At 36.6% G+C, this 14572-nt stretch overlaps 1 protein-coding gene across 3 annotated transcripts in view; it reads left to right on the top strand.

Moving 5' to 3' along the window:
• ABCD3 (ATP binding cassette subfamily D member 3) overlaps nucleotides 1–14572 on the top strand; it is an 86191-nt gene that overhangs the window by 27042 nt on the left and 44577 nt on the right. For 2 of the 3 annotated variants that reach the window (XM_006098093.3, XM_023761860.1), the window contains exons 3-4: nucleotides 3992–4090; nucleotides 8785–8873. In XM_006098093.3, coding sequence (XP_006098155.1) covers nucleotides 3992–4090; nucleotides 8785–8873 — 188 coding nt within the window. Of the gene's footprint in view, nucleotides 1–1572; nucleotides 1711–3991; nucleotides 4091–8784; nucleotides 8874–14572 lie in introns of all 3 variants that reach the window. The other variant, XM_023761859.1, reaches the window with a different exon arrangement.

The raw sequence follows: 14572 nt of genomic DNA, 5'->3' as shown, positions 1-14572 counted from the left end.
TCCTCTAGACCACCCATGGAGGGTGGGGGGAAGAAGAGATTCAAATTCCAAGTGGAAAGGGGTTTGTATTCTTAAATAAAATCTAAGAGAGGGAAAAGTTTTCAAGCCCCAGTGGTTTCCCAAAGGTGCAGCCCTTGCCCCACACGGGGGGATATTTTTTTTTAAAGGGGGGCATTTGGAAAATGAGTTAGCAGGGATTTTTTTTGCATTTTTTTCTGTTTCAAGGGGTCTTCTCCACGGGGAATCCCAAAAAATTAAAGGCAATTTTCCAAAGGCCCAAATGGTGGAATGACTGTTCAGTATGATGTGCGCTGCCCCCCAGGGGCAGACCCTCAACCCGGGAGTTGCCCCCTGGTGGTCAGTGTGCTCCCACAGGGGAAACCCAGGCTCACGCCTGGCGATTGCAGCAGCAGTGGTGGGACCCTCTCCCCCCTCCGGGGCAATGCTAAGATGTCCAACTGAGGGCTTAGGCCCACTAAGCCGTCAGTCAGACATCCCCCCCCAGAGCTCCTGGACTGCGAGAGGGTGCAGGCCAGGCTGAGGGAAACACCCCCCCCCCCCAGTGCACGAATTTTGTGCACCAGGTCTCTAGTATATACTAAAATGAAATCTGGTATATATGCCAAATATTAAGTTGATATCTCTAAATGGTAGGTGTAAGCCTCTTATTTTTGCTAATCAGAATTTTCTTTTTCTTTCTTTTTTTTTAGTGAATATGTTACTTATGAGGGAAAGCAATTTAAAAGAGATTTTTTTTCATTGAAATTTGTTATAATCTGGTAGGATGGGGTGGATTGAAACAATTTTCATAAGACATAAGATTTAAGAAGGAGAAAAAGATTGAATTCAGTTAGAAAACAGTATATAGAGATAATTAATTTGATTTTAAAATACTTTTTTATTTAAATTTGTTGTAATTTACATCATGTAAATTCAAAAGACATTAAGGTAAACAGTGTGCTGGGATTGGTGTTTAGCATTCCCATGCATATTTTTATACTTTTGAAGTATAGGTATGTATAGCTCCATAAACAATATAGGTAAAATTATTTTGCATTTTGAAACATTTTATAAATTGAATCATTGTATGTATTATGCTTACACTCTGGTCAGCACTGTATGGCCTTTTATTTTATTTGCTATTTTAAACATCTATCTTTTTTTAGTCAGTTTTAGTTCATCTCTCCTTTCCAAGTCATTGACACATAAATAGGAACTTCTCAACGCCCTTGTTGCCTCCTGAATATTAGGTACATTTTTTTCTGGTTAATACTTGAACTTCTTAACTGGTCTTTATCTAATGGCTTGCGTGCTTTTTCTATAATTTATATGTTAAATTTATAGCAACAAAGTGGTTTTTGTATTTTTAAGAAATTACTGGGAAATTTAGAGGTGGGGAAAGTCAATTATAAATTTAAAATGCATGCTTACTGTTTACAAAATGTAATGTCTCTGTAGGTATTCTCATTTAGAATGGTTTCAAGGTTCAAGAATGGTAGAGCATCTCTATTTCTTGAGCTCTTCTGAGCCAGTCCTCCAGTCCAGGTGGTGTTTTTTGTTTTTTTTTTGCAGAAAAATCCTGTGAGGACTTTAAGAAGTATATAGTTCCCTTCATGGATTGAAATGTAATCAAGGCAGGCTTTCAGACAGCTTAAGCAATAGGAGCAGTGACAACAGGAACAGAAAAAAAGAGGAGGAATTGTATACCAGGTAGCTGTGTTTTGTTTTTGTTTTAATGCTTCAATGTTACTATCTTAGAACTTTTTTTAAACCTTCCTCATTGTTTGCCCTAGATATTTATTTATTTATTTATTTATTTATTTATTTATGTAATTTTTGTGAACCCATGTAGAAGTAGGTAGTGCTCTGTTTAAGTCAGAAGATGGCCATTTCACTTTGGAATTACTCTATTTCACTTCAAGTTAGCAATGGAAAACTGGCTATTGATGGGATGAGGTGAGGTAGGGAGGCAGTGACAGGAGAAAAAATTTGAGAGTAGAAGTTTAACTATTTTTTTAGGTAATTGGTGTGTATTGCCTTTTCCTTGTTCTTTTCAGTTTGGTGGAGTAAAAGGGAAGATTTAGGTTGAAGTTGTGAGATTGCCTGGAAAAGAATAGGCTAGCTAAGTAGAGTAGGACTTTTTGTCTGTTTTATTTACTGCTGTGTCTGTATCATTTAGAACAGTACCTTGGGCCGAGTAAATATTGAATCAATGAATGCATGTATGTGTAAGTGAAGTAGTCTGGGCCTGTAACTCAGTAGGATGAGGTTTGCAGCCTTCAGTAAGGTTTGAAAGACCTGAACTCTATTCCAACAATTGTAGGATTGGCTGATTTTTATCCAGTTCTTTTTATCAGTCTTCCTGATTGAATTCTACAAACACAAACTTAAGACTTGCTTTCTTGGTCTATAATTTTGTACTACATTCTGTGCCTAATCCTATATAATAAAGAGCTAATATGCAAATGGTTGTCACATCCTTTTGCCCTCCCGCCCTCCCACCGGGGCTGGTGGACCTGAGGCCGTGCCCCCCTGCCCGGCGGAGCTTGATGGGGGACCTGAGGCTGTGCCCCCTGCCTGGTGGGGCTTGACGGGGGTGGGGCTGGCCAGGTCTGGGTCTCATGTGACTTTGAGGTGCACGCGGGTGGGCGGGGACTTGACTCTGGGTCCCACGGCGCACCCTAGACTCTGACAGGAGGGAGATTTTCATATACATCTCACTAATTTTCTTTCATCTCTGATACTTCTATTATAGAGAAAGGGCAAATAGCAATATTAAAATATTTCCTCTAATTAATTCCCTTTTAATGTGCATGAATTTCGTGCACTGGGCCACTAGTAGGATTATAAAGCACTTAGCACAGTGTCTGACATATAGATGGTAGCTTATTACTAGTTTAATTTAGTACAAAAATTATTCACTGTAGGGTATCAAGATAGATGCTAATTTAACTATAGCATATTTACACTAAAGTTTGTCTAATAGAATTCACTATATCTTGGGTATTTATCAGTAGTATATTCGTTAACAAATAATTGAGCTGTGATTGTGGGAGATGTGGGAAGGGCTAGGTAGGGGATGGGTTCCTTCTGGAGTGTCTTATCTATCCCAAGAAGTTCCTCCTGTCTATTCTTCCAGACAGTCCAAGGGTAATAAAGTAAATAGCCTCCACCATACCCAATTCATATCACTTTGTCCTTATCATTGCAAACCAGTCAAAATGAAGAAATGTCTGAGGGTAATAAGATTAATTACTACTCTTAAATATCTTTAGTGGTTTCCCTCTACACTGACAATAAGTCTAAATCCTTACTGTGGCTTTAACCCTCTGTTCTTTATAGGTCTTTGCCTACCTTCAGCTTTCTCATTTTGTTCCCTTTGCTCTAGCAATACTATCATCTTGCTCCCATTTTATTCCTACCACTAGGTTTTTCTGCTTGGTATTTCCTGTGCTTCACTACCCTCTTCCCTCCAAGCTGATCACATAGTTTCACTTTGTTTATATCTCAGCCTAAATGCCACCTTCCCAAAGAGACCTTTCTCATCATCTTGTCTGAATCATTGTTCATTTTCTCATGACCCTGCCTAGTCTATCTGTAACAATTTACTTACTAATTTTTATGTTTCCCCTGCTCTATGAGCTGTATGAGTGAAGAAACATTGTCATTGAATTTATGAGGAAGAGAGAGTGAATTGGCAAATTGCATATTAGAAATGCTAAATGATAAATTTAGGAATCTAAAAGTTTCATGCAATTGATATCAGGGAAATTCATGTTCAAGATAAAACAAATGCAGCTTATTGTTTTTGGTAACATCTTATTTTCTTGAAAGCATGTTTGAATATGAAGAGCAGTACAATTCTGTATTTTCTCAATGCAATAACATCTTGATAGTTTATATTGACTTAGATACCACATGGTTCTTTAATCTTATTTGTTGTAGATTTGTTATAGCTATATTAAAATTTTTGTTTCGTTTTTTTATATAGAAAGAAGGAAAAAAAGAGCGAGCTATGGTGGACAAGGTGTTTTTTTCAAGGCTCTCACGGATTCTGAAAATCATGGTCCCTAGAACATTTTGTAAAGAGGTAAGTCATATATAAACAAAGTGAAATTATAATATTAGGTGTTCAACTTTAAAGGTTACATGAAATTAGAACAATAAAATTATAAAGCTTTTGTCATACTAAGGCCAAATGTTTTCTATATGGGTCATGGTGACTACTAAATTTTTGTCTTTAAATCATTGTCATATAAGTATCCTTATTGTTCAGTGCCAGTTTTAAAATAGTTTTCTCTTATTTATGAAATATTATTTTATTATGTTTTATGTAACATTCTAGAGTACATTAGTGCAGCTACCCTAAGTCATGGTGCTCTATTATAATGAAAACAAGATTAAATTTAGAAAGACAAATCATTTTATTTCATTAAGATATTAATAAGTCACATTGATATGGGATAGGTTTCAGGGTTACTTCATATTTGACTAAATATGTTTTGTTTATTTTTAAATTTATTGAATTTATTGGGGTGACATTGGTTAATAAAATTATTAAACATGTTTTTAAAAAAGATACCAAAACGATATCTGAAATTTCAAATATTTTCAGTGAGTTGGTTGTAGGAATAAAGTTTTATTATCCCTTTCTTTGCCCTTTTATCAAGATTATCTTTATTGATGTGTCCTTTTTTTTTACTGGCCTGAAAATTTTTTTTTATTGTTTAACATATTACAGATAAGTTTTTTTAATGATTAAAAAATAAAATATTGCTGTGTTTTCCATCTTTAATCACTTCAGGATTTTCCTTTTATACAACTAAAAATATCACCTTTTTAAAAAAAAATTTAAATTCCTTATTGTTTGAAGTATTACATATGTCTCCTTTTCACCCCATTGACCTCTCCCTGGCCACTTTCACCCCCCTGCACATGAAGTCATCCCCCTACTGACTGTGTCCATTGGTTTTGCTTATATGCATGCATACACGTCCTTTGGTTGATCTCTTACCCCCCCCCCCGCCCCCCCCAACCCTCCTCTGCCTTCCCTCTGAGGTTCGACAGTCTGTTGGATGCTTCTGTGTCTCTGGATCTATTTTTGTTCATAATATTCCACAAATGAGTGAGATCATGAGATATTTGTCTTTCTCCGACTGGCTTATTTCGCTTAGCATAACGCTCTCCAGTTCTATCCCAAGCTGTCGCAAATGGTAAGAGTTCCTTCTTTTTCAGCAGCGTAGTATTCCATTGTGTAGATGTACCACAGGTTTTTAATCCACTCATCTGCTGATAGACACTTAGGCTGTTTCTAAATCTTAACTATTGTAAATTGTGCTGCTATGAACATATGGGTGCACATATCCTTTCTGATTGGTGTTTCTAGTTTCTTGGGATATATTCCTAGAAGTGGGATCACTGGGTCAAATGGGAGTTCCATTTTTAACTTTTTGAGGAAACTCCATACTGTTTTCCACAGTGGCTGCACCAGTATCATCACCTTTTACTCTTCTTCTCCTCATACCTTATCCTTTCAGTCACTGGGATCTGACAGTTTTTCTTCTAAATATTCTAGCCTGGATGTCATAGTGTTCTTTAATTAGTCTCATTTCAGAGAATCTCCCTTTTAATCTTTTCTGCCAAATTTATCTTACGATGTTTCCCATTGTTCAAATTTTAAAAAGCATTTGCCTTATAATCTATTAATAGCAAGAAAAGAATAAGATGCTCCAAAAACAATGTGATTCCCGAGGAGAATAAATATTCCTCCATTACATTGGACTTGCTCTCCTTCCCCCTTACTTCCACCCTTAAGTGGAACTCTTAAGAGTTCCACCCTTAAGAAACTCTAAAAAATAAAAACATTTGTTTATTTCTGATTAGATAGAGATAATGTGTTCCTTGAAAAAAAAATGGTAAATGCAGATAGATATTTTTTTCTTCTTGGTGCCTGTTAGCCTCCCACTCAGAGAGAACTTCTGTTATTATTTTGGTGTGAGCACATAATAAAAATGAGATCACACGGAAACTTTTAAAATATGCTTCCTCCCTTGTATGTTAAATGTTTTTCCAAGTATCCTTTAGTTTCTCTTAAATTAGTCGCTTTCCATTTCTACTGGATTATTATAATCTCTTAAATGGTCTGTTTGCTTCTCCTTTCCTAACTTGTTAAAATCCTAATAAAAAGAATATATACATTTTCTTATAGGATAAATCACAACCTGACTTTGACCTTCCTTTCAATATCATCTGCTTAGAAGATTCTTTGCCATGTTTCAGTCAGGCTGTGTGCTGTCATGGCTTCATGTCTATGACATTCCGGGCCTCCACCCCAACAAAATTAAGTTATTTTTTAAACGTAACAAATACTTAAAAAAAAATAGCTTAATGCTCATTATCTTCTTTGTGAAGGTTTCCCAGGACTCTTCAGGCATAGTTAGTTATTTTCTTATTCTACAACCTACCTGACTTTGGAGAGTTCTTATTTAAAATACAAGCTTCTCGCCATAACTGGTTTGGCTCAGTGGATAGAGCGTCGGCCTGCAGACTGAAGGGTCCCAGGTTCGATTCTGGTCAAAGGCATCTACCTTGGTTGCGGGCACATCCCCAGTAGGGAGTGTGCAGGAGGCAGCTGATCAATGTTTCTCTCCCATGGATGTTTCTAACTCTCTATCCCTCTCCCTTCCTCTCTGTAAAAAATCAATAAAATATACATTTAAAATACAAGCTTCTCTGGAAAGATTCATATATTTCCCCCCTCGTCAGTTAACAGCATATACTTATTTAACTACTTAGCAGGGGTTTGTTGACTACAAAATGAATGTGAGACATTGGATAGATCTCTAGGAGTTAGTAAGGAGGTAGAAGAGCCTAACCTGGCTAACCTGCCAGTTTTGTCTAGAGTTATTTTATGAACCATTTTTGAAGGATATGAAAATCCAAATTTAACCCTAGTTCAAGAAAGTGAAGTAAACTCCTATAGAAATCAAAAAAGATTGGAGGTAGGGATAGATTAACTAATTTATAAAATAGAGAAATGATAATACTACATATGAATATATGGAAATTCATATATACCAGAAGGTGAGAGAAAGCCTACATTAGTGCAGATCTTCAATTTCTGTCATAGTCTGCAAACCCATTAATAATGGGAATAGTGGTGATTTTAACTACATCTTTTATATAAAGGCTTTTCGGGGCTGTCAATAATTAGTTTGCCAGATTTTGCTAAAGTGACACAAGTAAACTTGATACTTACTTTAAGGATAAATTAAGCCAAGAGCATAAAATGAAGAAATAAATAAACTATCTTTGTCTAATGCCACCTTTATACAACTGAAGTGAGTAATTTAGGATTGAGACTGTATGAAAGGTCTGAATTAAAAGTTAACATTACAGTTAGAATGGCATACAGACAACATTTATTAAAATCAATAGGTTCTACTGTCAATTGAATATCTAACTTTGAGATGGTAAGATAGGGTAGAAAGATGGTATTGTTTCTTTCCAGCAAACATTGGGGTAGCATTTGTCATAGCTCAATCACAGACTTTATTTCACACCATCTTCTTTCTTACGGCTTCATTCACTACTTCTGTGTATGACTCCCTGCCTTGTCTTTCACTTAAAGGGCTATATTTTTAGTACCTTAATCTTTTAAAAAAAAGTATCTGTTTTGCAAAAATTACATAAGTATTAGATGCAGTTGCCCCTCAATTCCATAACTTTGAAATTAAGCACATAATCCAACAGATGTCCTCCCTGCCATACACCAGCTTCCCCGACTTTAGCTTCTGTGTTACTGTCACATTCTTCCTGTTTAGAAGGTTTAAGGTCAGTTTTGAATGTGCTTTGGAGGTTGGAGGGTAGATTTTCATCTAACAGAGAGATAATTGATTACTAGCCAGCCACTCGATATCTCATCTCTTCCCCCTTGATAATTCTTCTTGTACAGCATTGCTTCAGTAATGTTTGCTAAACAGTACCTTTAACATTTTGTTCTACCTACAAGCCTTTAGTAGTTTTATATTGTCTAAACTCTGCTGGATATGCTATACTGTAATTCATATGGTTTTAATCCATTTATTTTTCATTAAATCATTTTTTTTTACTCATAATCCTCATTCTTTCTTTTGTTTTACTTGGTATGATTAATGTATTTCTAATATCATTACCCTCTTTTGCTACCCAAGGCCTTCCTATCCTGTTACTTAGCACATGAAGTGATGCAAATATACCTACATTGGTCTGTTTTCTTCCTTTTTTTTAGTGTAAATTTTGCCTTAATAACTAAATTGAAAGTCCTGTGAGGGCAGAGGCACTCTTAGAGATTTTCCTAAAAAACAGAACCAAACTTATTCTACTTGGGCAAAAGTATAGTCTTCCATATTAGTTGTTTAATTGTTTATTGACAGTTATTATCATTTTTCTTAATAATATATTAAAAATATAAGATAATCATAATACATGTGATTCGGGTAATTTAAGTAATAATGCTAATTTCTGACACTGACTAATTGTATGAAGGCAAGTCACTTAACCTGCCTGGGATTCACTTTTGAATTCTGAATAAGAAAGTTAAATTAAGTGATCTATAAGGCCTTTTCCATTTATATTTAAAAAATTTTTAAAAATTGCCTATAGGTAAAATATCAGCCAACTGTATTAAAGCTAGAATAAAGCCTTGAATTTAGAAATAAAAAATCTTTACCAAAGTAATATTTGTTTGTTTTTTAAACTTTTTAAAATGCATTTATTTAATTTACTGTACCTGATTTATTTTAGACAGGTTACTTGTTACTTATTGCTGTTATGCTGGTGTCTCGAACATATTGTGATGTTTGGATGATTCAAAATGGGACACTCATTGAAAGGTACTTTTCTATTCACCTTCCTCCCATATGTATGAAATACTAACCTGTCTCATATTTAAACAATATCTTAATGAGCAAGAAATATATTCTACATTAGGTAAATACTTTAATCAAATTATGTCTCTGTTCATTTACTTCAATATTTATTGAGTGTCTCCCATGTGCCAGGAACTCTATGAGAGGGATATACTGGTGAATGGGAGAGACCCTCCCTGTATCCAGGCTTGCAGAGCTGACAATTTATAGAGAGTTAGAGAAAAATAAGAGGAAAATTAAAATGCAGAATAGTAAATGCTTTACTAGTATTGGGGATTTTAAAAAGTCACCACATTGGATGACTAAAATTAATGAGATAATTTGGAGGAAAATATCAAAGCATTTTAGGGAATCACATTGAAAATGTTGATTAAAAGGAAAAACAATTCTTAGACATTTCTTTCAGTTTTTGAAGTTAGTGTTTATAAATTTTTATTATAGTCATTTTACATATTAATTATTAATTACTGCAATTGATAATTTTGGATCTAAAAACAAAAATAACGTGTTGATAAAGAACTTATTCCTCATAATACCAATTGAATGTCAGAGTAAAATTTTTCTTGGAATTTTGTTTACTGGTATGTAATATTTTATCAGAAAATGTCTTAAATACTTAATCTAAGATAACTTTTGGAATGATAGTACTTACACTTTTTAAATGCTCTCAAAGTTTGAAATAAAGATTATTCCCCCTCATATCCTCGATTTGCTACTTTGAGATTTGTTGGAAGAGGAAGAATGCTTTCTTTATGTACATGTTTTCTGACTCAGCTGTCTCAGAGAATAAGGGTTTTCTGCATAAGCTTAAAGCCCTAATCACATGCCTCTGAATTTGTGTAAATTGTGTAGGCTCCTATATTCAACACAAGTCTCTCTGAAACCTGTGGTCAGTCCCAGGCCTTTTAAAAGGTTTTAGTCAAAGTAATATATAAACAACTTAAAAATGATATGTGAACATAGCTTAATGTCAGATAGTCTTGCAGGAGTTAGTCACAAACGTATCAATCCTGTGCACCATTTCTTCCAGTCATAACTGTCATTCCTGGAGCCAGTAATTTTCTGTTCTTTTTATTCTTTCATCTCTCTCTCTCTCTCTCTCTTTTTTTTTTTTTATCTCTGGACTTCAGTGTGACATACTTGTGTTACTGTTTCTAGATTTTTCAGTTTTAAAGTATGTATTTATTTCCTACTTTGGAAGATGAGAATCAGCTTTTTACACTGTTAGCCATGCCCATGCTCATCCTTTCCCTCTGAATGTTGTTATATCACAATATTTTATTAAATTGGAATTTATTGTTTACTTGATTTTGACTATTGTTTATAGCTGAGCCACATGGCATATATTTTAGTAGTTTCTTTTATATACAATTTTTTGTTTCTCCTGGCATTTAGAAATTGCAAGGTTTTGTGTGCTTTAGGTTTTTGCCTATTTCTTACTAATTGAACTCAAGCTTATTGACAACACTGTAAAATCATCTCAGTATTGTAATATGGTCACATATACCAAATAATCTATTGATTTTATCTATTACTACCCACTCTATGCTTCTTGTTAGTTTCCTGTCTTCCTGCTCTAACCAGGATGGATTGCATTTTAGGCCCACTAAATAGCAGTCATGTTTGAATTTGCTTTTATCATGCATGATCTTGGGAATTTCTTTCATACTTCTCTGCTGCATTGAATAACCTGTTTTCTGTATCTTTTGTTTTCTTCTTCCTCAGTTTATGTTCTCATTTTGGCAAATTCAGTCTTTTTCTGAGAAAAGGTACAAGGGAAATACATTTTTGAGACCTTTTAGATCTGATAATACTTGAGAAGTATTTATACATTCCCAGTTGGAAATTACTTTTTGTCAGAATTTGGAAAGTATCCCCTGTTATCTTCTACTAGAGGCCCGGTGCATGAAATTCGTGCACGGGGCAGGGGGGGTGTCCCCTCAGCTGAGCCTGCACCCTCTCCAATCCGATACCCCTTGGGGGATGTCTGACTGCCGGTTTAGGCCCGATCCCGGGGGTCCGGTCTAAACCAGCAGTTGGACATCCCTATCACAGTCCTCTACCGCTGGCTCCTAATTGCTCATCTGCCTGGTCACCCCTAACTGCCACCCCCCCGGCCTAATCGCTCCTCACTGCCTCTGCGTGCCAGCCTGATCGCCCCTAACTGCCTACCCCTGCTGGCCTGGTCGCCCCCAACTGCCCTCCCTGCCAGCCTGGTTGCTCCTCATGGTGCAACCCCCAACCCCCCCCACTGGCCTGGTCACCCCACACATCCTGCTGTTCAGTCATTTGGTTGTCCCTCACTAACCCCCCTGCCGGCCTGGTGGTAGGCAGCCATCTTGTGAGGGCATGAGGGTTAATTTGCATATTACCTCTTTATTATATAGGATAAGACTTACTGGTTCTTAACCTTTGGAAATTTTTATGATCATTTGTTACTGATGTATTGCTGGTGTTTGGGAATTTTACTGAATATTGGTATGATTTGTTCTTTTTTTTACTTCATTGTGCTGGGCATGAGGTGGGCTCTTTTCCATCATTCTTCCTCTGCCATTTTATCTATGCCTTTTCTGGAATCCTTTATTAGTTGAGTGTTGTACGTACTAGATTCATCATCTGATTATGCTATAATTTTTATAATTTTTATACTATTTGTTAAAATATGTTTTTATTGATTTCAGAGAGGTAGAGAGAGAGAGGGAGAGAGAGAGAGAGAGAGAGAGAGAGAGAGAGAGGGAGAGAGAGAGAGAGAAACATCAATGATAAGAGAATCATTGATTGGCTGCCTTTTGCACAACCCCTACTAGGGATCTAGCCTGCAATCCAGGCATGTGCATTGACCAGGGAATTGAACTGTGACCTCCTGGTTCATGGGTCAACACTCAACCACTGAGCCACACCCGTCGGGCTCTATACTGTTTTTTATTACTGATGTTTATTCTGTATTCTAGGAAGTTCCTTTTAACTTTATCATCCAGAGAATTTTTTTTTAAAATATATTTTATTGATTTTTTTTTACAGAGAGGAAGGGAGAGAGATAGAGAGTTAGAAACATCGATGAGAGAGAAACATCGATCAGCCGCCTACTGCACATCTCCTACTGGGGATGTGCCCGCAACCAAGGTACATGCCCTTGACCGGAATCGAACCTGGGACCTTTCAGTCCACAGGCCGACGCTCTATCCACTGAGCCAAACCGGCTTCGGCCAGAGAATTTTTATTATATTTTTATTTCTAAGAGTTATCTTTTTGTATGGATGTTCATTTTTATAGCATTGTTTTTTTGTTTGTTTCCTTCATGATCCTTTGACTGTTGTTCTGATCTTGTTAGAGGCTTTCCTCAAGCAGTTTGCTACTCTTGGCTCTATATTCATATTTAAAACTGAAGGCCTAAAAATCTTGTTAGAAGCCAATTTGAGAGCTTGTTGAGTGTCTGGTCTCCAAGGTTTATAGGTGTCTGTGGGCAGAGTCCGGTCAGTTTTGTGTCTGTGTGCCTCTAACAAATCTAAGAATTTCAATATAAACATAGTTCAGATGTTCATTGTTGCTAGCATATTAGCTTTAGAAGGATCGGTTTTATTGGAATCCTTTATGTATTTAATGTAGAGAAAAGTGATGTTCTTTTACATTATTATATAATTTTATGCTTTTTCTTTGATGGCTGTATTATTTAGATGCCATATCTGTTAATAAAAATATAGACTCCCCAACTATTACCTGTGGCAAAAATATATAGGTTACATCTGCTCTGAGTAACATTATCTATAATAATAAAAGTGTAATATGCAAATTGACCGAACGACCAAACAGCAGAACGACCGTTCGGATGACCTTCCGGACGACCACGCTGTGACACCCACTGGCGCCAGGCCAGCCAAGGCGAGTGCAATGCGATTGGTCGGGGGGCCCTGCCATCACCCTACGATCACCCCACAGAGGGATGCCCAGGCTACCCTCTGCGGGGTGACTGATGTGGGGGTTCCACGATTGATTGCCTCAAAGAGGGAGGCCCAGGCTACCGGCTGGCGGGGCGATCAATGGGGGGGGGGGCCCTCCGCTATTGCCCCAAAGAGGGAGGCCCAGGCTACCTGGCCGGTGGGTGGGGCCTCCCTCTGCGCAGCGATGGATCGTGGAGCCCTGGTTGGGTGGACGGGGCCTCTCTCTGCTGGGTGATTGATCACAGAGCCCCGTGATCGATAGCCCCACAGAGGGAGGCCCAGGCCTCTGGCCAGCGACACTGTGGCGGGTGTGTGGGGCCGGCCAGCGATCGCCCTGCAGAGGGAGGCCCAGGCCAGCTAAGCGATCACACCTACGCAGCCAGGGGAAGGAAAGCCCTGATAGGCCCTGATCGCCGGCCAGGCTAGGGACCCTACCTGAGGAGTCCTAGATTGAGAGAGGGCGCAGACTGGGCTGTGGGACACCCCCGTCCCCCCGTCCCGTTCCCCCCCCCCCCCACACACACACACAAATTTTGTGCACCGGGGCCTCTGGTATTAAATATCTGTATAGAATTTGTCATATATTACACATTAAAACCCTGTACAGTCATGGTATAATACAGGAGATTAGTTTATTTTTAGAAGTTTTTCCCTTTTATTCAGATTTTGATTTCATGTTTTTGTAATCCAAAAGTATATTATTTATTCTTCTAAACTAGAGATTTCCAACTTTAATTGAATAGATGCCAATACATATTTTCTTAAAGACTTACTGTCCTGTAGAAAATGCCTAACTAAGAGTATGTGATGCATTAATTTAATTGGTGATTGTGGATAGAGGAAAGTTATTGTGTAGCATGAGCCAGCCTTTAATTGTAGATAATCATCTTGTTGCAATTTTAGTTATGAGATGTAAAAAAAATATTTTTTAAATTTAATAGCTTTTAAAAAACTTATTTTGATACAATTTAAACTTACAGAAAAGTTGTAAGAATAGCATAAGGAACTACCTTAAACAGTACTTTTAATCCAAATTTACCAATTGTGAAATGATCATTTTAAAGTTAATTTTCTCCTTAATAAATATTTTTGACCTTCTGCTGTAGCAGAAATATGAACTATTTTATATTTAGTCAAATTACAAGTTTTAAAATATTGTGAGTTCATAATATGGAACATTATTTGAAAAATTTACACATTTCTCTAACTTGCTACTAAAGCTACATTGTAAATGAATTTATCTATTGTTTCCCATTTGTCTTCCAAAGTAGGTTTAGATTCATCCATTTCTGCTTTGGTCCTTAGTGTACCTCATTTTAATATCCTTTATACCTTTTAGGCTTATTTGTTAACAGTGGCTAATTCCTTTGGAGTGTGGGCACATTTTAAATAGGACACACCTTTTCTTTAAGAAACTGTGGTAATTACATGATATGGAGGTGAATCCTTCTATCTTGTTGCTGTTACACGTAATCATCAATATATATATTTTACTTTCACCCATTTGGCTACAAGCAGCATCTTTATCTTTTATAAGATTCTTATATGTATTGAAAGTAATAATGATTGGGACTACTATATTCTTCATTATTATTATTTTGTTTTGCAGTGGAATAATAAGCAGAAATAAAGCTTTATTCAAGGAACCATTTTTTAAATTTATAGCTGCTATTCCAGTGGTAAACAATTGCTGAATGATGGCATGTGTTTTACCAAAGTTTTATA

The sequence above is a fragment of the Myotis lucifugus genome, unplaced genomic scaffold (genome assembly GCF_000147115.1).
Source record: "Myotis lucifugus unplaced genomic scaffold, Myoluc2.0 scaffold_220, whole genome shotgun sequence".
Classification (NCBI taxonomy): domain Eukaryota; kingdom Metazoa; phylum Chordata; class Mammalia; order Chiroptera; family Vespertilionidae; genus Myotis; species Myotis lucifugus.
Note: the sequence above shows the minus strand (reverse complement) of the source record. Positions and strands in the feature narration are given on the sequence as shown.